Raw genomic sequence first — 23288 nt, 5'->3', positions numbered from 1 at the left:
CCAGACATCTTCTCCAGGACTCCATGGAGATAATCTTGTGCTTAACCCACAAAACAGCCTTTGTGGCCCTGAATGAGGAGACCCATTGTCAGGGAAAGGCAGCAATCTATCTTCGTTTTCCCTGAAGATGGTATTGAGGAACATGGTAAGCTGTTGCATTTCACAATAGCTGGGCCAGAATCCAGCTCTAGTTGGCATGCATCCTTAAAGAATGGGGAATTACCTCTAGTCCCATATATGCCATCGAATCAACCAAGGGTCACTGCTCTGACTTAAATGTCTGTGTCCCCTTCAAAATTCACATTGAGACCTGATCCCCGTGGTGGCAGTATTAAGATATGGGGCTTTTGGAGAAAATGATTAAGTCAGGAGGTCTCAGGCCTCGTGAATGGAACAACAGCTTACGAAAAACTGAAGGGAACTAGCTTAGTCCCTTTCTTCCTTTCCGTCCCTTTCACCCTGTGGAGCTCCTGTGTTCCAGGAGCACTTTGGCAGCAGACACCAAGACCATTACCGGACATGGAACCTTCCAGCACCTTGATTTCAGACTTCCCAGCCTCCTGAATGGTGGGAAGTAAATGTCTATTCTTTATAAACTGCTGTGCCCAGTTCATGGTATTTCATTATAACATAGTTTCCCAGAGAATTTAGAAGACTGTCTCTCTTATTATTAACAATTGGAAAAAACTAAAGCTGGGAACAGTGGCACACAGCTGCAATCCCAGCTACTCAGAGGCTGAGACGGGAGGGTCGCTTGAGCCCATGAGTTCAAGAGCAGCCTGACCAGCATTGTGAAACTGAGTCAGGGAGAAGTGAAGATGAAATTCACACAAGTGTCAGCACTACCATCGATACTACTTCATTTCTCTCATCTCTGTAATAGACTGTAGATGGGACAGACCAGTTTTCTAGAAATATATATTTATAAATGTAGATAGGCCAAATATATATAGCACAAATATGCTAATATGGAATAATTAACATAGTACATACAAGTTTCATTTTGTGCAAGTGAAAAAATAATAACTATTGCTTTACCCTGTACAATTAATAAGTGCCCCACATAAATGAATTTAGAAAAATCCCTTGACAGGGGTAAAATAAATATGACCGTCTCCTGTTCACAGACAAAAGAGACACGGGTCACCTCCTGGCGAAGGAGCTGGGGGCTGGCAGAATCAAGATAAACCTGCAGTCTTCTCACCAGAGACTGGGATTCTCTTCTCTCCGTCAGGTTTCTGTGAGCACAAAGGGAGGGGAGGAATTTCACATGTAGAATCTGGACTGGGGTTGCTTTTTATTTATGTGGAGAAAGCTTTTTCAAGGGATATGAGGGGCTGGGGATTTAGCTCAGCGGCACAGCACCTGCCTGGCAAGCGCAAGATCATGAGTTCAATTCCCAGTACCAGAAAAATAAATAAATAAATAAATAAATAAATAAATAAAGGGATATGAGAAGTTCCAGAGAAACTTGTTATTTAAATTAATATATTTTCTTTCAACCAAGGAGTAAAATTTGAAAACTTTTGATAAAAGGAACAAATGTGCAAGCCTGGTGGTAGCAACGGAGTTATGAAGGAAGCTTTGCCTGCTTGCCATATTCGATTTACACTTCAATGAGACTTGGTAGGGAATGGGATAGTCAATTGCATGGATACATCTGAGTAGGTGTGATCTGAAATGCAGACAGTTTATCTCTCTCTAAAATCCAAAAGCTCGATATCTAGGGCTGAATCTGGAAATGTATGTGAGAACTTTCAGGTCCTGTGTTCCCATCTGGCGAGTAGGTCCCAGCTCTCCTAACACGAACCGCAGCTTCCCTCGCATAAAAGTCTACTATTACAACCATTCTTTGGCATCCTCTCAGCAAAGGACATTCCTTGGCTGGTTTAGAATAACCAATGCAGATTTGCAGTGGGAGAGGAATGCAGTCGGGAAGAAGGGCCAATGATTAACAGATTAGGTTTGCTCTTAGCTAGAAAAGAAAAGGAAAGCAGAGAAGGAGCAGTTTAAAAACACAGTTCTACCTCAAAAATGCTTTCAGAAGAAGCAGAATTAGTGAGAAAGCGAGAGGGTGGTGGCACCAGTGAACAAGAAACAATTTCAATGGTGGGAGAGCTGGAACCAGGAAAGATCTTGCTGGGGGTTGGAATCTTCACCCTAATTAGTTTGGTCCACATAGCAGGTGTACTTTCCAAGATGCGCGTGCACTTCATCTCAACTGGTGAAAAAATAAAAATAGACTCAGGAGGGTCAGGAGCCAGGAACATTCCCATCTTACAGAAGAAGACTAGCGTTCTTATGAGATTCAGCATTTTTTTTCCTGATACTGAGGATTGAATCCAGGGCCTTCACACTGAGCTGTTTCCCCACACCCCCTTTTTTTAAATCTTGAAACAGGATCTCATAAGTTGTTAAGTTGCTCGGGTGGGCTCGAACCTTGGAATCCTCCTGCCTCAGATGTGTACTACTATGTCCAGTTCTCATGCTCAACATTTTATCCAGGGTCACCTTGCTGCTGAGAGCCCCACGTGGGGAAGTGATTTGCTGATGTTTAGGCCTGATTCTGATTTCCACCAGGGGACTGCCACTCTGCAGAGGGCGCAGGTCTCCACCCAGAACCCCTGGAGCATGGGAGTGACCCAGTCAGGATTGAGGAACGGGAGAGTCTCAACTGCTTCTCAGAAAGATGATGTGTGGGGAAGATGATGACCTGCGTGACTGGGGCCAGGGGCCTGGGAGGAAGAGGTTGGGAGATCCAAGAGAAATGTGACCGGGAAGTGGACTGAAGCAGTGCTAGGAAGATTCACAGGGAGGTGCAGAGGCAAAGGGAAGGTCTGGCAGTTGACCAACCCAGAGGGAATGGCAGTGGCCTGTGAAAAATAACTCTGAGACCTGCTGTGTGTGAAGCCTGTGACCTGCTGTCACTGCCCACTGCTCCTATCAGGTAAATCCATCCTCTGAGGGACAAACTGCTCTACAATTTCAGCAGGTGGCCAAAGCTCCAAAAGTTATCTTTTTAAAGCAATTCAATCATTTCAGGTCAATAGGTGGCATAAGATGTTCAACGCCAGACAAATCAGCGGCCAGAAGCACCCAGTACACCTGGTGCCGGTGAGGGCCCAAGGTTCACCCCGAACTCACCTCCTGGATATTCCGCTTTGCCCGGCTGTCAGAAGGATGCATGATTGTCCCCATCACTTTCATGTTGCCACAGACAACCAGGGCTTCATCTGGGGTATCTGTGTTTATCCCTATTCGACCGTGACAGACAACAGACTCTGGGACTTGCCCTCGCTGCCACAATACATCACTGTCATTTTCAAACTGCCCAGGGTTAGAGGCCTGGAAAAGCACATACACACAGTACATTACAGTTACAGTAGCAGGAAGAGATGATCATCCTTCTTCAGAGCAAAGGAAAGCAGAACGTTACTTAAATCTTTCACATGAGATTCCTACACAGGCTAGAATCCGACAAAATCTGATAACTCTGGAGCTGGAAGGAAGGTGTCCCCTTACCACCCTGACCCCCAGTGGCAGGAGATCTGCATGCTGCGGCTTGGAACATTCAATCTCCCTTGCATTTTTCTGGAACTGAGAATGTGATCAGTTATCCCAAATGAATGATAAAGAAGCAGAAGAAAACTAAAGATGACTCTATTATGGATAACAGCAACAATGAATTAAAATAGAATATCATATGTCTTAAAGCTCAGATAAAGAAAAATACCATATATTTCACTAGTCCTTTATACTTTCAAAGTACTCATCTTTGTGATTTCATACACAATTGACAGGCAAATGGTAATACAGGTGTATTTACAACACTTCAACTATTCCCTAAACTCAAATGATGCTGAAGCGAGAACAATAACATCTACACTTCATGTGCTAACCCACACTGCAATTCTATGGTATAGGTACCATTATCCTCATTTTACTGACACCGACACTCTGAAAAGATAAATTTCCTAAGAATACATAGCAAATAAGTTCTGGAGCCAGAACTATATACCTCTGATTATTAAATAAGGACTAACTTTACCTGGTTTATGATGTTGCCTAAAAGTATTGCTGGCAGTCTTTGGGACTAATCAAGTTCCAAACATTTTACTCCTTCTTTTTTTGAGACAGGGCCTCATTATGCAGTTCAGGTTGGCCTTGAGCTCAGTTTGTAGCCCAGGCTGGCCTCGAACTCACAGTGATCCTCCTGTCTCAGCCTCCCAAGTGCTGGGATTATAGGCGTGTGCCACCATACTCCCCGACACTTAAATAAGATTCTTGGCCAAAAGTTTTTCCACTGTACTCTCTTCCCTCTTCCCTGCTTCTCTGTAGCTGTTGACTATAATTCCAAATATCTTTAAGTAGGGATTTCTAAATTCCTCAAAGTCTTCACAAGAAAATGAACTTGCTTTGGAAATGATATTCTTTTGGTGTGATTTTTGTGTGTTGGAGACCTTGGTTATAAATCAAAATGATTGGGATCCTAACTCTCTAGCAAGTCAGCATTAACAGTGATTTCAATTTTTGTCTTTCTGGTAGTCTCTGGGCCTGTGCCAGCACAGCAGCTGAATGTGCTAGCTTATCTGTGAAGACCACTCAGGAAGCTCATAGCAAAGGCTTCCTCATGGATACAGACTGGAAGGCCTAGGAGCCGGCGCAGGAGGGAGATTCACTCACCCTATACTCTCTTGGTATTGTTTGAATGTTTTGTTGTATGTGTTACCCATTAAAAAATAATTACAAGGAAACACAAAGTGTAGATCTTAGTTTAGGTTCCACTAAAGGACATTCAGGTCTCTTTGACTTGATATTTTATCCCCACCTGTGTGAACTCCGAGCTGCTTAGAAGACTCAACCATGGATATTTGACAGATAAAAGCAGTGAAAGAATATAAAGCAATGTTATTTTGTGTAAATTTTCTTGAACAAAGAGCTTTTCTGAAAGGTCCCTGGAGTCCCCTTGGATGTGAATACCAAATTTGCTTTGTCTCAAACCCTTTTACAGTGAGCAATCAACTAAATCCACAGGTGTGCTGAAGCAAACGTTAATGTATTTTCTCTATGCTGAACATAATGAGCCACTTCACGGAAACAAAATAGGACAGTGATGGATTTTTTGTTGTTGTTGATGTTAATGAGCTCTGGGATAATTGTTATCATGTTGGTATCTCAATACTAGAACAGCAGATATAAGTAGATTTGATTTTTTGGAACAATTACACCATTCACTTGGCTTTCATTAGATGAAATCTCAAGTCTCTAAAATATATTTAAATCATTTTGGAAGAAACGCTGACCAATAGTGTTCAATTGTATATATAGCCCTAGAGAGTGAGTCCTTTGTCAGGCATGGAAAATATTACTATAAGATCTATAAATGTATTTCCCTTTTCTATAACCCACAATCTTTATGTGTCAAAGCAAACTGTAATGTACGACCTTTTTCAGAATTCTGAGTTTCTGTTCATATGTGGTCTAACAGTGGTTCATGGATACCAAACACCAAAATAAATTCATTAAAATTTCTAAAATACTTTTTATTATTTGTTTCACAGCCTTATATATATTTAGAGGAGACCTGAATACTCTAGTCTGTGTTATGATACCAAGTGGCCATGTGACCTTGGGACAGTAATTAATTTTTCTGTACCAATGTCTTCATCTGTAGAATAAAGATAATCACGTCTTCTTTGCCCATTCCAGAGGGTTATTGTGGGATTAACTAAAATTATGTGTGCAGGAACAGTTTGCAAAAAGGAGGATGAATAGTCATAAATTCATCCCTCCATGTGCTCTATGGGCATAGCAATCAGTGCTTAACCAGTAATCACTTAATCTGTTCTCAGCAGTCACCTGCAGTGTCTCACAATTCCTGGGGGACGCTGTTCCAGTTCCAGAAGAAACCAATGTAAAGAGTGCCCCCTGCAGGTATTTGGAGTAGGAGTCAGCATTACTAGAAATTCCAGGCCTATTCTAACTAAGGAATGAAAAGCTGGAATATTTCTTGTATTTTGTTTTGTTTGTTTATTTGTTGTTTTTGCTTTACTGTTGTTTGGAATTTTAAAGAAGAAGCCAGCAAGGTAACAGGAGAGCTTGACCTGAAGAAGGTAGCGATTAGGAAATCAAGTTTTGCAGCTTTTGATAGGATTGCCAAAAATGGGTCTGGAAAAAACTCTCTACCAGCGCCACCCAAGAGGTTGTCCACAGGTCAGCACATCAGCATTTTGCGGTAGATTTTCAGAAGTACATATTCTCAGGCATCCTTGACCTATTAAATCAAAAGCTCTGGGGGTGGACCACAGAGCCTGTGTTTGCAGAATTCAAAGGAAAGCTCTGTTTGCTGAATTCAAAGTACAGGTGAAACATATACTCTGCGAACATTTCTTTGGGTAAAAAAAATTCATCCGATCGCCAGGAAAGGGGTGTGTGTGTGTGTGTGTGTGTGTGTAGAGAGGGGGGAGGGAAAGGGAGAGGAAGAGAGAAAAAAAGAGAGACAGACAGAGTGAGAGGGAGAGAGAAAGAGAGAGAGAGAGAGAGAGAGAGAGAGAGAGAGAGAGAGAGAAGATTAGTGGTGGTCAGAAATAGGCAAGAGCAAGAGGAAATGAGTGGGTACAGAGGCCGCCCTCCCATCCCTTCCCACACATGTGACTATATTGCGTCTCTTGTCCTCCCTACTCCTGAGTGTTGGTTTCCCACATTCCGTTTGGTTTGCAGAGAAGTAAAGGGGAGATTTGGAGGATGTGGCCATTTCTATTGTTCTGGAAGGAAACTGGAATCATTTATTAGTTTTTCAAAATAAGAAAATCCTAGACTGTCTTTGAAAGGCAGACAAAAGTAATCATCCCTCCTGCTTGCAACGCAGCACTCTAAACCAGGTTTTAATTAAGTGTTTCAGAAGGAAAGTGGAGCTGAAGTAAAGCCCCGTCATTAACAAGGGGTGTCCGGAGGAACTCCATCGGGGAACACTCCCAAAACAAAGACCTGCGAAATTAATCTGTTCGTTGGAGGAAACCTTAATTTCCATCAAATTGCCCAATTTACACCACAGGAACATAATGTATTTCTAAAGCTATTTTGATTGACAACCCATATGAACAATTATTGACTGGGTCCTGCCCACCATTCTCTACCCAAGGAGAGAGAAGCTGGTTTTCCTAGACACCTCCCGGAAGCCTGAGCCTCATCAACGTGCAGCCCTCGTGCAATGGCCTCCCCACAGAAAGAATGCTTACCACGAAGGTTTGGAGAGATGGTTCTTAGTCTGCAAGTGAGTTTGGATTTGCTACAGGCAGTTTACAGTTCTCCACTTAATGTGTCAGGTCTTGTAATGTCTGTAATTATTAAATTTGTCTTCCTGTCTTGTGCTGTTGCTCAAATTAAGAGAAGCAGGCCATGGCCTAAGAGGCCACATTTGGCTGTTGTGTAGGATGCAGGCTGATCTACCCTCTGCCCAACCCATTAAAATTCACTGGTGGTGGCCAACCTACGGCACGCATGCCGCAGCGGGCTGTTTAATCACTGAAAGCTCTAAAAGGTTCACATCAGAGGATGTACTGTGCCTGAACAGCCACCTCTGGGGGCTATGCACATTTCTGAAACTCTCCAAATCAAACAATAATGCCAGGTGTTTTTTTTTTGTTTTTTTTTTTTGTTTTTTTTTTTTTTTGGTCTTTTTGAGCCATGGTCTCGCTATGCAGTTCAGGTTGGCCTTGAGCTCACTTTGTAGCCCAGGCTGCTCTCGAACTCACAACAATCCTCCTGCCTCGGCCTCTCGTGTACTAGAATTACAGGTGTGCACCACCATGCCCAGCTCTAATAATGCCATTTCTTACATTCAGTTTTTCTCTTGGTTGGTTTAAATGTTAAAAAATTAAGTAGACTGAAAAGTCTGCATTCATTTTCACTGCTGTGATTGGAGGTTAGAATGGTGACATCAAGAATGAGTTTTCAGTTGGGGTTTAACAAAGCATTATCATTCTCCTCTCATTATTTTGGGGGTGGCTTTTGTGTTGCCCAGTACACTTATAGAACAGGGTATTCTCTTTAACCAAAAAAGACACCCAGGCCGAAGCTATGAAACCTGGGATACAATCATTTTTAAAAATAAAAATTTATTTTTTATAATTTTTATTAGTAAATGGCATGACACCCAATGGATGCTGAGAGCAATTTAATATTTTTATATTGATACTGAACATGAATCACACAAACTTTTGGCTTCTCAGAGTGAATTATCTTTGTGCTATGGATGTGAGGGGGTGCCGAGTAGCAGAGAGCTTTTGGTTAAACAGAACACTGAAGAGCAGAGCTCCCGCCCTCCCACAGCTGTCCTGGACTTGTACAGCAGCCCTGACAGAGCTTCGCCAGCAGAAACAGAGAAATCTTGTCATCAGGTAAGTTATTCAAAGTAGCAGGTGGCTAGCAGACTGCATGACTCAAGCATGAGTTACACAGCTCAGGACAGCACTGTCATGAGATCTAATCTTGGATAACTTGGGAAAGAAAGGCATTGTCTGTCTTTATTCTTTCTGAAGAGAAACTGCAAACAACCAGCAACCTAGCTTTCCAGGCTTGACAGCAAAGCTCTCCCAGATTACATCAGGCAAGATGTTGAAGACCGTCTGACCCGCTGAGGGATGGACAGGCGCCTCTGTGTTGGTGTTGGCTCACGGCCAAAGAAGAGGGCCTTCCCCCCTGGCCTCAGAGGAGCCTTATTTACCTGGGGTTATGTCAGGTCCCAGGGTGTGTGTGGCCAGCGCTCACATAGAGATATCTGAACGCATAAGTACTTCACCTCGCCTCACTTCTTTCATTACTTCAGTGTCTGTAAAATTTTGAGAATTGAAAGATTTCCACCAACAGGCACCTTATTATTTTTAATTGACTAAAAGAATTACAGAGAGCCCTTTGTTTCAGGATCGCTTGAGGCGAGGAGAGACGCCACTTTCCAAGCGGCCTCCAGATCTTCTCCCCAGGGCCTACGGTTAACAGCCACATTGGTGGCCATGCCCTCAGCGAACAGTTTTCCTTGCGGGAGTTTGACATCCTCTGTCATCACTTCAAAGACCTACACAGCCCCTGCCGGGTGCGGGGCCTGCGCTTACCTGTCACTTCCTGCCTCTGGCATTCTCGGCGGCAGCCAGCCTGGCCTCATGCAGCTGGAGGCGCAGCTGCCAACAGCTTTGGGTTCTTCTGGCTGCCAAGGCTCCCGTTCACAGCTGTGACCACTCAGCGCAAAGTGCCGAGCCATCCCTGTGTGCGAACCGGGCCCAGATGCCGGGGATGCTAGTCGCTTTGGGGCACAGAAAGCCTTCATGGAACTTTCCCTACTCTGTAGGTTTGGGGGTCAGTTCTTTCTTCCTCTGGGTGTAAAACATACAACGTAAACGTATGACAGTGTAAGGTGATGTCACGTACAGATTGTCAGCTCAGTCCTAGAACACGGTAAAAATTATAATTTCCCAAACTTAGCACCATCAACATTTGGGGAGGAATGCTTCTTTATGTGGGGCTGCCTTGTACATTGTATGTGATAGTCAGCACCACTAATCTCTACCCGCTAGAGGCCAGTTGCAACAACCAAAAAGGCTCCAGACATTACCACATGATTCTTGAGGGACAAAATCGACTTCGGTTCAAAACCACTATGTGAACGCTAAAACAACTGTTTCTGCTTATTACCATCCGCAGCAGCACCACCAATTTTTTAAAAAGCATACGTTAAGTATGTCATTGAAAACTCAAATTCTTCCTCCAGCAGAGAAAGCAAGCGGATTCCAGAAAAAAATCAAACAACCAAACTTACCCGTACAATGATCCTTTCAGAGATATGGGCAGACAGCATGTAGAACTGGTCTTGGTTAGCAGCATACAGTCCCACCACCAATTTGAAGTATCTAGTTCAGAAGCAGAAGACCAGTGTCAACACAGTAGAGAGCAGAGACATCATCGCTGTGATCAAACACTACCAGTTAATCATTAGTAAACTTACCTAGATACATTTGCCTTTTCCCTTCTGCTAAGTGGCACCCCAATGAAAGAGAGCAATTGATGCCCTTACTACTGTCCCACGTGCACTCTTTACTGGGGAGGAGGTGTTCGTGTGCTAAAGGCAGGCTCCAAAGCAGCGGGAAAGCAGCCTTCCCTGGGGAGAGGTCCCGCTGCGGGGCTGGGATAAGCCGATCTTTACTGACTCACTAGACCTCACCCGCTGCATGCTTGGGCTCTCTGCATAGCACCGCTCACAAGCACAACAGGAACCCACCAGAAGTCCCTACGTCCAGAGACACCCAAGCCATATGCCTTGGACCTTAAAGACCAGACCCTCCTGCTAACTCTTCTCAAGGCAATTTTCATCATTGTTATTTCAATTGCTTTTTCACATGGACAACTGATGAGACAATCTTAGCATTAGACTATTTCTTAAAATTCAAAAACAACCATATCTGAAAAGCTTTACTTTAAAAACTGCATAAAAAAACTTTACCAACTTCTTTGGTATACTCTATGGGTATGCCAGTTCTTAGAGAACCAGAGTTCTTTTGCTGTATCTAAAATAAATCAGTAATAGCAATAACTGTTACCATTATTGTGATTATCATAGAAAACTCAAAATGTGTTAGGTGCTGGGCTCAGCAGTTTGCCTATATTACTTCATTTAGGTCCCCAAAACAACCTTATTGGAGTAAGATATTGTTATTGCCTCTATTTTACAGGATAGGAAAATGAGTCTCAGAGACATGAAAGCATATGCCTAAATTCACTCACCTAGCGGTGGCAGGATTGAATGCTCAAACTCAGTTCTGCCTATCACCAAAACCTGTGTCCTAGTGGTTCTCAAAACCAGTGGTTCTCAAACTTGAGCATGGATCAGCATTCTCTGGAGCATTTGTTAGATACAAATAGCTAAGCTCCACTTCTTGAATTTGTTATTCAAAAGGGTCTTAGTGAGGCTGGGGAATCTGCATTTCTAATAAACATTCAAGTATTACCATCTCCATTGGTCCTGGGAACCCTGCTTTGAGAACCACAGGTGTAAATCATGAAGGCAAAGGTATTTCCCTTTTAATCAAAAAGGTTACAGCAGTGATTCAGGATCAGCACACAGGTTTGAGGAATGCAGTCAATCTTCAGCCCAAAACAGTCATGAGGCATGATCATACGAGGCCCAGAGGGTCCCCAGAAGCCACTTCATGACAGACGGTGTGCTGGCCCTCCTGGCATGTGCACTGGCATGGGTACCTCTGCTCAGGATTTGGTTTCCCCTTCTTTCTCATGTTGTTTGCAGTGGTTTCACTGAAGTGCAGTCGTCCCAGTGTTACTTTGGTGACCTGGTCAGCCAGTAGGTCAATTCTAGAACAAACAGCAGAAATACCAAGAGATTAGAAGAGAACACAGAGCCCTTGATCATATCTAACCCACTCTGAGGCTCTCAAGGTGTTTAGTTCTCAGTTCCCATCACACTACAGAGGACAGTTTATGACAGGCACTGATTCCTAGTCACCAATCCACAGCCCAGGCCACCAGGAAAGGCCACAGAATGACTTGAGTGCTGAGAAATGCTCACTCAGCAGGAGCTGCACCCAGGGTTTCCGACTCATGAGTGTCGTACCGTGCGTACACCACATGGGCTCTGTAACCTCCTCAGTGGGAAGAAAAGTGCCTCTCAGTGTACTGATGTTAATTAATGTAGCACTCGCCTCTGCACCAGCAGTTTCTCTGGGATCTTCACAAATGCCTTGGCTTCTCCTTCATGTGTTTGTCCTCTCCTAGCCTAGTGACGGAGGGAAACTTCCTCCAAAAGAAGGCCACACAAAGGAAAATCATGTGCTCCAACCAAGCTGAGTGCTGTCTGTTCAAGTGCTGGCCTGTGTGAGCTGGTCTGTCCAAGGTGTTGATTTCTAGTCACCGGAATCTCCTCCCAGCTCACGTGGGACTGACTGAGGATCAAGGCATTGAGATGTCACAACTGCACCACAGCCAAAGGAGCCAATGCACAAATCAAGCTCCAAGTCCTCCTAGAAGGAGAACCCTGGGCTGGGGATATAGCTCAGTGGCACAGTGTCTGCTTGCAAGCGCAAGGTCCTGAGTTCAATTCCTGGTACCAAAACAAAGAAAGAGGACCCTGGCTTTGGACTGCCATGTCGCTGAGTACACTACTAGTAGTGCACGCTTTTTATCTTGAGCCAATCAGCCACCTATCAATGTAGCCCTTAAAAATAAGACAAACTGAGTTCTATGCACAGCATGGAAGTGGAACCTTGAAATTAATTCAGTCAGTATCATGCTAATTTAAATGGGAAATGAAAAACAGGATATGGCTATAATCTTCCTTAAGGAACCAAAGTTGTTGGTGACGTGTTGGTATTAAGTGACTATAAAAAGATTTTTAAAAATAAATTTTTTAAAATAAATTAAATAAATTAAATTAAATAATTAAATAATTTATTTAATTAAATAATTAAATAAATGATTTTTTAAAATAAATTCTTTTGTAAATAATTTTTCCAATGATTCCAAGGATTTTCACCAATTTTATTTTTGTTGATACACATGTATTCATATTACAATAAAACAGTGCCTCAATTCACGAACACTTCTGTTCACAATCAGTTCACAAACAAAAGCGTTAGGCAAAATTTTCCTCCTTTTCATGAGGCCCACATCGGGCCATAAACACAAGTGCAGCTCTCTTCCCCAGAATCATGGAACAAATGAAGTTTGTGCGCTGAGGCACTTCCATGTTAAAATACTACAGTATTACTAATTTAGATTCTACAGTGGGTTTCATCATAAATAAGCAAAACAAATTAGATGTCAAATCTTTCCAAACATTCACCAAGGAATTCACAAAAGAAATTCTTACTTAACAGGACTGAAAATCTTTTTGCTTCTATCTGCTTGGGACTGTTCAATAGCAATTATTTGATTGCTGGCTTCTACCTATATGGAACAATGAAAAGTAAATTAATAGCAATAACTTTATTAAATAAATGTTCACTGGTACAGAATATTTAGGTACTAAAAAAGACTCCCAAGGCACCATGCTATGCTCCAGCATTTAAGTGCAAATCACTGAAAAGACACAGAAAACAGTGGCTTCTGCCTTTCAGCAGAAAAAACAAATAAATACTTGTAAAATTAAACAACAAAAACACAATACAACAAAGCATTCCGAGTAAGCAGTGGATACAGAGTCAGATAGTAGATGACTGAACTACAGGAGAAAAACTCAGGACTAATACATCTCAGAGAACACATGCAGTCATTCTTTCATCTATTCATTCATTCTACAAGTATTTTTTTTTTTTATTTTAAAGATAAAAGGAGGGAAAATTTAAATTTACAGACTAGTCAAGAGATTTGCCTTTTAAATTACATCTATGTAGTTTTGTTTGTTTTGCTTTTGGTACCGGGAATTGAACTCAGGACCTTGTGCTTGCCAGGCAGGCACTTGTGCCACCGAGCTACATCCCCAGCCCTCATTCTACAAGTATTTATTGAGCACCTACTTTGTGCCAGGCACTACTCTAAGCATTAAAGGTAAGAAGTGAACAAAATTAACAAAAGTCCTTGCTCTTTGAGAGCTTACATTCTACAATGAAGAAATAATAATACAGAATAAAAACAAATAATGGAAATGGAATAAAAACAAATGAAGGAAATTACATTTATTCAGCACCTGCTACATACTCTTCTTGTTATTCCATGAATAACAAGTAGCAAGGGCATGAGACCAACCTTGTAAATACAGCTTATAGATATTCAAAGACACTGTGACAATCTTTCTGGAAAGAAATTGGCCGGCCAACATTAACAGCTTTAGTAATTTTTCTGCCTTTGATGGGTAAATTCTCCTTTTGGAATTTATCCTTATGCAAAGATGAGTGCACACAGATGTTTAGTGCAGCTTTACTAACAAATATAAACATTAGAAGTAAAAGAATCTTCCTCTAAGACTGAATATTACATATTCATACTATGAAAATCAGATCATCCTTGTAAACAATATTTCTATGGGACTATTAATAATGTCAATATTATATTAATACTATAAGGATTAATAATAGGAAAAACTAGGTCACCAAAAGGCAGATCCCAAATGTGACTTAATTTTATATCTTTCTATATTTCTATTATGTTTCAAAATTGTCACAGTGGACTTATGTCACTCACATAACCAGAAAGGTGTGTTTTGTTCTTGCTTGTTTTGTTTTTTTAAGAGCTCAGTTCAGTAGCTAACCTGATTTTAGGAGATTTCTTGCCCAAGTCCAGGTTACCAGCATAATGAAATGTGTAGATAATGGATACTCTTCCCTCTAAGGATCTAGCTATGAGGTGATAATAAATACTTTTTGACTTCCTAGTCATCCTGCTTGCATTCTAAAACCAGCTCAGTCATCTACTATGTTGGATAAATTCTTTAACATCACTAGGCCATGGTCTCTCTTCTCTTAAATTATAGAAAATAAGTGTTGACTAAATTAGTGATTCCCTGGTTTCTTTCAAATCAGAGAACTCTTTGAGAATCTGGTAAAAACAATCTATTCCACATGCATAGTTTCTCTTATATTAGAAAGCCAAAGAGTAAATAGAGAGCAAAGTAAAAGACACATGACAGGAAGCAGGGAAGTAGAAACTCTCCAAAAGGGGAAAAGGATCAAGAGATGGAAGGATGGTGGAGCAGAGGAGGAAAGAGGGCTGAAAAAAGGAATTAAGATGTGTCATGTACATGTACCAATTCCCCACAGGAATGTAAGTGTTATGAACTTCACACATGTACTAATAAAAAAACAAATACATTGAATAAAAAAGAAAATACACCAGCAACAATAAGAATAAAATAATTAAGAATAAATTTATTAAAAGAAGTAGAAGATTCATCTACAGGGAACTAGAAAAACTGTAGTTTGAAGTAATGCTGTGCCAGTTTCTGAGCTCAGGAACTGGCAGCTTCTGCTTCCTGTGTCTTGGAACAGTTATTCTTAAAAACCTATCCACCATGCTGTGAGGAAGCACAAGCCATAAAGAGGTACATATGGGGAACAGCTAAGGCCTCTGAACTACAGTCCCCTTTGAACTCCAGCCAGTACCAACCCAAATGTAATAGGCATATGAGGTGCCATCTTGAAAATGGCCCAGATGAGCTACCCCAAGGATGACTCCTGAACAAACATGAGTTGTCATAACCAAGCCTGACCAAGCCACAGATTTGTGACTCAAATAAATTACTGCTATTATTTTAAATCATTAAGTTTTGAGATGGTTTATTATGCATCAGTGGACAACTGGGACTTACTAATGTGGCTAAAATTCAATTGAACCAAATAAAAGTTTTACCTTAATTCCAAAAGCTTTCAAGTAAAACATTTCTACTGGCTTTAGGCCCATTTGGGTTTTAACAAATTTTGGACTTCCCCAAACTTGGATGTGGATCGTTATCTGGAAATGGTTCTTCTTTTGGCAAACAAAAGCTTCATCTGCTGGAGAGAAATTAAATCCTTTGTCTGTAACAACTTGATAGCCCACATCAGGTCTATGAAGAAAGGAATCAAGAAACCAATTTTACAAATATTTTCAACACATTTTCTTTTACCAAAAATATTCATTGTATAAACATTTCAAGAAAGTGGAATGTGGAGAGTGCTTTTGCTGTATCTAGTCAATTGATCCCTTAATTTTTTTATGGAGGAAATTAAGATAATCTTTCAAAACACAGCTGGCTCTCTCCCAGTTTTTTACCTTCTCACAAAGAAGAAGTACAATTTTGCCCAATGGAAGCATTATTTCCTCAATCTGTCTTTCTCCTTTGTGCTTTCTAAACTTTTAATTTGACTCCATAATGCAATACAAAGATGTAGGCTAAAAATTGCTAAGTCATCACATTACTGAGAAATATCTGATAGAATTAATCCCCTTCCTCTTTAAAAAAAAAAAAGTTTCTGAGTTTTATCAGCTCTACCATGCTCAACAGTATGAATATGAATGAATGTATATTCAGTCCACTGATGGTCATATAAGAAGAATTGCTTTAAATTAAATTAACTAGAGCCAGACATTCTACTGATGGAAACCTGTTTCAACTACAGTATGTTCACTTCCTTTTTATTCTTCCAATCTGGTGACAACACTGAAAACCTGCTATGGTGATTTCTGCTGGGAAGGAAAATGGAGCGGTGGTAAGATGAGTAATCAGAATTTTGCTTTATCATTGTTATTTTCAATAGAAACACCTTGTATACAACATATTTTTTTAAAATACTTTCAAATGTTAATAAAAATAAAACATTAAATGCATAATGTTTTCAAGTAGAGGAGAGTATAAAAATTGGAAATGCTTTTGGTGGTTTTTCCACTCCTACTGTAGATATGGAACAGAACTTTTAATTCAGCAATATTCCTATAGCTGGATTTTTTTTTTTTCCTCAGAAAAGAAGCGCCTTCTCAGAACCATGAGTGGAGGAGGGAGTATTCACTGCTCTGCCACTGCGTAGACCTTTGCCTCCTGGGACCTCAAATGGGACAGTTTAAGTTCCTAATTTTTGTACTAATTCCAGAAACAAACTGTTAATGGCCCTCTTGGGAAAAGAGTCTTCGCGTCCTCTGCAAGTCAGGTAAAATACCTCCCCGAAGGACTGAGTCCCTGTCGCATGGGTCACCTTTAAGTAGTTGCTTAGTCAAAGGCTTCATAATCACAGTGCGCACCAGCAGCTAAAGGGAAATCCACTGAATGAGAATTTGGTAAAACTACATGGATGATGCTACCTGGGAACTTTCTGTTGACTCAGGTTTCCAGAATTAATCTGCTAATTTGCTCCTTTAAAGGCTAGATGGATAGAATTGCATAGATTTTAATATGGAGAGTAATAAGAACTTTGTTGGTTGAGGAAACCAAAGGAATTTTTTGTGAAAAACATTCTAAAAAATGGTATGATTTACAACTCAGATATGAGCATTAGTCTGGTTAACTTCTATATACTTTGTTTTAAGGAAATATTTCTTTCTTCTAGTTCATCCAACATAAATGTCCTAGTGATAAACTTTGCTGCACTCAAATTTGTAAAATGCCAAGAAAGTCCTCAAATTTATCATTCAAGGTTTGTAATTTTATATTTATTACTTAAAAATCCTATTTAGTGGCATATTTTAATGTTTTCAGGAAGCATCTATAAGCAAGAAAAACTGTACAAAACTTAGGCAAATTATATCTTAAGGAATAAAGAGACAATTTAAAGTTTAACATCAATAATGCATGAGTCCACATTTATTTTTAAAACTATAATGTTATAAAAATATGGTGAAACTTTTCTAGTTTTAGAATAATTTGCATGATTTGATTTCAGTCTCTGAATATAAAGAAACTACTGGCTGTAATTGGAGGTTAACCATTCAAAACACTCAGGGTACGTTGACAGTGAACTTGAAACACCGATTCGCAGCACAGATGTTAGGGGTAGTCACTGGCTAACAATTTCATGTGGCCTCCAACAATGTACTCTACAGTATTCTAAATTAAGTGCATGATTAAATGTTAGCCATTTGGGAAAATTCTGTTTTTCAATTTTTAGTTTAAACTGACCATATAGCCCCAGAAAATTCCCTTTTCCTCCAGCAGTTAGTGGCTAAATTACGAGTTAGAATTACAATTCTGGGTTCCTGAAGGCCAAAAACCCATGTTCCAGCTATCCATTAGTTAAGATGCAAAACATATGGTGTAAGATGTACACCTTCTCATCAATCCACCCCTTGACCAGGGGTAGCATCCAAGTCCCCAAATATTTGAATTCAGTGCTGAGATTTAGCTCTTCTTTACACACACACACACACACACACACACACACACACGCTCCGGCCCAACGTGTTGCTAAGGCCACTTACAGTTTTTCATGCTGACAGTTTAATAAGCTATGCCAAGGAACACTTCGGTATGGCTGCCACTTCAGAGCAGGGGAGCACTGGTCCGCAGGCGTCCTGTTCTGTACCTCACCGTCATGGTCCTGCATTTTGCTGCTGTGACTCCTACTTGTCGCTGCAATGGAACCGGTAGGTTAGAGTCTTCCTACTAGACTTTTCTTCCCAGACTCATAGGCAGCTGCACAGAATTAGTGAATAAGCCTGTGTGTGAGGCAGAGTGCCTGACGGGAGGTGCCAAGCGCTAGGAGGCAAGAGGTATGCCGCTGCCCTGTGTCCGCTTCTGTAAGAGGAACAGCCTGGGTCAGTGATCTCTAAGAGGACCCCGTATAGTGTTTCCTCACCTCCACCGTGTGGTCCCAGTAAAGTCTATGACAAGCCCCAGGAAGGCAGGTGACCCAGGCTTGATCAATCAAGAAGTACAGCACTCAATACTTTCATCAAGGATGGCTGCAAGGTCTAATCTCATTCAAGTAGAGGGATCTCAGCACTTCAAAAGAATTCAGGTTTCAAGATACTCACTGTTCTTCATGGGGCTTAACCTACAAGATACATCCCCAAGAGCTGCTGGCACCATTGAGGATATAAGGGGAAACCCTGTGCGGGAATGGAGCCAGCACAGCAGGAGAGAATTCATAATGAAAGACACCCAAGCCTGATGATATGATTTGCGTTCTGGGAGCCAGTCCTAAATGTTTAGGTTACACTAGCCAGTAGACCCCCTGAACTTTTCTTTCCTGTTTGTTTTTTTATTTGTTTTATTGCTTCTGGCAGTTTGAGGTTTTTAGTTCTAGTGGGGTTTTTTTGTTAATTTCAGCAATATATCTTAATTTGTTTGTTTTGTTTTGTTTTTTTTTTTTGGTTTTTCTCCGGTACCGGGAACCGAACTCACAACCTTGCGCTTGCCAGGCAGGCGCTTTTTGCCGCTGAGCTAAATCCCCAGCCCCATTATATCTTAATTTGTTACAGGTCTTTGTGGCACTAATATTCCGTTGTTCCAAAAAGCTTTGTGTACTTAGATGAGTTATTCACTTACAATCTTACTTCCCTCAGCTGAAAATAGAAACACATGCGTGCTGCTCACCCTGCAACATTGCACAAGCAGAGAGTAGCAGAAGCGAAAGCACTGCAGAAGTTAAAATCAAGGGAAACTAGCAGATCTTGTTAGTACATAGCATCATCTGTAAGATATTGCCAGTTTTGTATTTCAAAGTGATGAAATAACAGCGATTTCACATGGCCAACCACTATTTTTGCATAACCTTTAAAGTTATCTGTCTTAATTTGAGTATGCCTGCCAAACCATACAGTTTAACCTCGGTTTTCATGTAAAATGTGACTGGTACATTTGCTGTTTCCCTTTTTTTTCTAATACCCCTACCATCACTCTTGCCTGACATCGGGAGAGAAAGGGAAATGGTAGGCGTTAGTGAGACCAGGTGCAGACTATCAGCAATAACACGGAAGTAGACGTTTGCTTCTACAGAATGTGCCGCTAAGCCACAGCATGGGAGATGCAGGAGAAAAGGGCCAGGTTTTCTGTTACTCCTCTAACTTTTCCATTACATTTCCATTGAGTACTTCATAAAATAAACAAATTGACCAGCCTCCCAAACAATCCTAAATGTTATAGAAAATGTGTTTTCTCGAAATCTCATCATTAAATGTCATCTAAGCAAAACAGATATTTTTTAGTTTTTGTAAAACAATTACTTAGGAAAGATTTCTTGGAATCCTAAAAAACTTTCTTCCCATGAAGTAAGACTGGGGGTGGGCCAGGCAAGGACTTCCACATGTCCTTACTCCTCCAAAAGCTACCTGGCCTAAAATGTTTTTTTAAAAAAAAAAAAACAAAAAAAAAAAAACACAAAAATAAAATCATTTCATAGCTCTGCTCCCACCAAATTCAGAGAACAGGGGGAACTAGTTCTTCCTTCTCTCCTTCCTCTCTGCTGTAACGAAGAAATGATCAAAAAGGATCAGTGTGAGACCTAAACACACCTGATACCCAAACACTCACAGGAAATTTATTTATGCTCTATGAGCTTTGGTTTCTTCATCTACAGAACTAGAATAACCATATGCCTCCTCCTGCAGCTGCTGAAGGGGTTGAGGGAGGAGATGTCTACAAAGTGCTCAGCCCAGGCATCTGCCACCAGGGAGCATCTAAACAATGCTACCTTTAGGTATTATTAGGGATACTGACAGTATTGCCCATCCTTGCTTCAGTTATTCCTAAGAAGCCCTGGGGAATAGATCTGTTCTTGGCCTCCCACTACTCTAGTTAATGTAAAGAAACTTCCAGGTGTTCCCAACTGGATACCAGCTGACACAAGCCCTGTGGCAGTAAAGCCAATGTGCCTAGTTGCATGGCTAAAGGCCAGCTCTATTCCAACAGACATTGATAGGGACAGTGGTCAGGAATTCAGGGGCATTGTCATTGTCCTCAAAGATAGTGGCATTAGCTGCTCTTTCCCATCAGTACAGCAAAGACATCAGAGCAGCTACTCAAACAGGAGTTACATAGTTGTGTGTTACATGGGAGTTGCCTATCTGCTAGAAAGGCCTGGGAACCACAGGCCCACACTGAAATTCCAACTCTGAAACCAGAGCTGGGATTTCCTACTACTTCTAATACTAACAACTACTATTCTGAATCATTTCTGTACCACAGCCACTGTCCTTCACCCCTTAACTGGTTTCCAAGGGGAGGATAATTTTTTTCAATAAATTTCCTTTATTGAAGTATTCTATACAAGAATAAAAGTACCCAGGTATGAGCACACAATTTTACACTTCTTTATGCAATGAATTCTACTACATAACTACTGCTAGATCAAGCCATAGGCTACTTCCAGCCCTCTAGGAAATACCCACATGCCCCCTTCCAATAATTACTTTCTTCTGCTTAAAATTGAATATTGTCCTGAAATCTCACAGCAGAGAGGAACTTACAGAAATGGACTACAATGACTAGCAGTCCTTTGCTCATTTTCCTTGTTTTCTTATCATGTCAACGTGCCACAGTTTACATTGCTGTTAGTGGCCATTTTCTGCCAGTAATGGCCAGCTCGTGGCTGTTGTGAGTGATTCTGTGGTGGACATTCTTGCGCATTTTCTTTGGAGAACATGTGCACACACTTCTGCTAGGCTTGTTCTTAGGTGTGGAGTCGTTGCTTGTAGGATTCCCTTGAGGAGATGCCAGTAAATATCTTTACAATGTATGAGGCAAAGACTCTTGATCTCATTAATGTGGAAATTGAGCCTCAGAGACCTGACAGAACTTGCCCAGTGTCACAGGTCTTAAGTGGAAGAACTGGGTTTCAAATCACCTTCCTTTCATGTTATTTGAGGCTCATGGGAGAAATTCTAACACAGAGTAGAAGTGCGAACATAATAAACTGCCCAAGTTCCAACCTTCAGAGAAAGCTGACAACTTGCATTTGAATGCTTTGCAACATATCCTGTTTGCTTTTAAAAGTCTCAGAGATAGTGAAGTAGAAATTATGACTCATTTGCTAAAGAAAAGAAATGCTCTGAGAGTCCCGATCTTTAGAGGCAAGACAGGCACTCTTCCGACTACTCAGGGTGAATTCAGCCAGTGTACCTCTCCCTGTGGGCCAAAGGTCATGACTGGGGCTGGAAAACCCTTTTGTATTTGAGGTTAAAAACATGAAAGGGTCGAAGCCTGCCAGGGAGGCCAAGAACCTCTTTCATTTGGGCGGGTGGAGGCAGGAAGCAGTTAACAGGAGCCTGCTCATTAGCAGCTTGCTCTCAAAACAAGATTCCTCATCTGCTCACAACAACCCAGTGACTGTACATTTGGCTCCACAAATGGACTCTTGGAATTCTTAGCCAATGTATGTTGCCTAGAAAGAGGTCAGTAGAGTAGTCTGATTAACTGATTTAGAATATCTTTTCCCACAGAAAATTGGCGATCCTACTCCTGCCTACAAGCCTAGATGAAGCTCCTCCTTCCTCCACCCATGTGTGCTCTCCTCGAGCCCTTGTAAAGACCCTGCAACATCAAGTAGAAGATCTACACTGGCACACTGAAGCTAAAAATATAAACGGTAATGAAAACATGGTATTTGGATGAACTAAGTTCTTACCTTCATCTCCCCCACTTTCCCTGTGAACCTGCTCATTTTCATTCTTGAACAGTTGTCTGCAACCAATTATTTTTAGTCAGCTCTTCAGTAGCCTTTAAATAGGACTTAAGGGATTCACGGTTCCCTCACTGTTGAGATTCTTCAGTTGTTCTCCCTAAGCTTTCTCTAAAGATGATGAAAAAAATCAGTGTCCTGTCCAGCTTGGACAGGCAGCAGAAAATCATCACAGGACGGAGGTTAACTGTAGAGTGATTTGAGCAGCAATCTGGTCCACTGAGGGAACACTTGGAAGGTTTAAGTGACTGCCCTGCACCCCCAGTGAGCTGCTGTATCTGCAGGAGAGTGAACAGATGGTTTCCTCATCTGGCTAAGAATTTGCTCAGCATTTATATTTGAGGATCATAAAGAAGCTGCAGGCAAGACTCAGGAATCCCTGAAGAAATTAGGGTAACCTTCCACAGGAAGGTGGGCAGAAAGCTCTATATTATCTACAAAGGGGCTCTAATTAGCACATTATATTGCCAGGGCTGAAACAGTATTTTGCTTCTAAAGTTGGGGGAAAACGTTGACTCTTGGCCATGGTGGATCCATGTAAAGGGAAAGGAGGCTATGAGAAGTTTACTTTATAAAAGGGCTGGAAGTCCAGCACCACGTGACACAGCACTCCCAGGAAACAGCGACACACTGGGCTGGGCTGGAAGGGTGTTCTCACTGTCCACTGAAGGAGCCGCTCTGGCCATGCCAGCGGTGAAGCCAGATGTCTCACTCCAGCCATGGACTGTTAAAGGCAAAGGCAGCAACCCCCATTGGTAAGAAAGCTGCATGCTTCTCCTTTCAGAGCAGAATAAATCTCTACGTTTTGTGACAGGAGTGGAGGGGGAAGCCCCAAGAGGAAACCCTGGGCTTCCTGCCAGGCTGACTCACGGTTCTGTGAATTGGGGGTGCTGTTCACACTGCTTACATTTGAGTACTTACAGTAGTTCATAAAGTTGGCCCAGAGTATTATCCTTTTCCCTAGAAAATGCTGTGGCATTTAGACTATGGAAGGTTCTCACAGTTTAAGTCTTCAGATTCCAAAAGGCCAACCTGTCTTCATATTGATCAGGTCTCTAAGTTCAAAACATGATGTATCACACGCTACACAGGACAAAGATCTAGGTAGTCTGACTACCTGGGTATCACATGATTCCGATGGAAGACTTCTAAAATAATGTTACAAACCTCAAAGATCTACTGGAAATTTGCCAACGTGAAGCACGT

At 41.4% G+C, this 23288-nt stretch overlaps 1 protein-coding gene across 1 annotated transcript in view; it reads right to left on the bottom strand.

The window, feature by feature from the left end:
- The window catches only part of Myrfl (myelin regulatory factor-like), a 111428-nt gene that overhangs the window by 46222 nt on the left and 41918 nt on the right, over positions 1–23288 (bottom strand). Inside the window, exons 4-9 of the mRNA XM_013519404.1 lie at positions 17884–18034; positions 15346–15541; positions 12872–12948; positions 11248–11358; positions 9812–9902; positions 3145–3345 (exon numbers count right to left, since the gene is read on the bottom strand). Coding sequence (XP_013374858.1) covers positions 3145–3345; positions 9812–9902; positions 11248–11358; positions 12872–12948; positions 15346–15541; positions 17884–18034 — 827 coding nt within the window. The remainder of the gene's footprint in view (positions 1–3144; positions 3346–9811; positions 9903–11247; positions 11359–12871; positions 12949–15345; positions 15542–17883; positions 18035–23288) is intronic.

Source organism: Chinchilla lanigera, unplaced genomic scaffold (genome assembly GCF_000276665.1).
Source record: "Chinchilla lanigera isolate Chin_1 unplaced genomic scaffold, ChiLan1.0 scaffold00004, whole genome shotgun sequence".
In the NCBI taxonomy this organism is placed as follows: Eukaryota; Metazoa; Chordata; class Mammalia; order Rodentia; family Chinchillidae; genus Chinchilla; species Chinchilla lanigera.
This window is presented reverse-complemented; position numbering and strand designations above follow the sequence as displayed.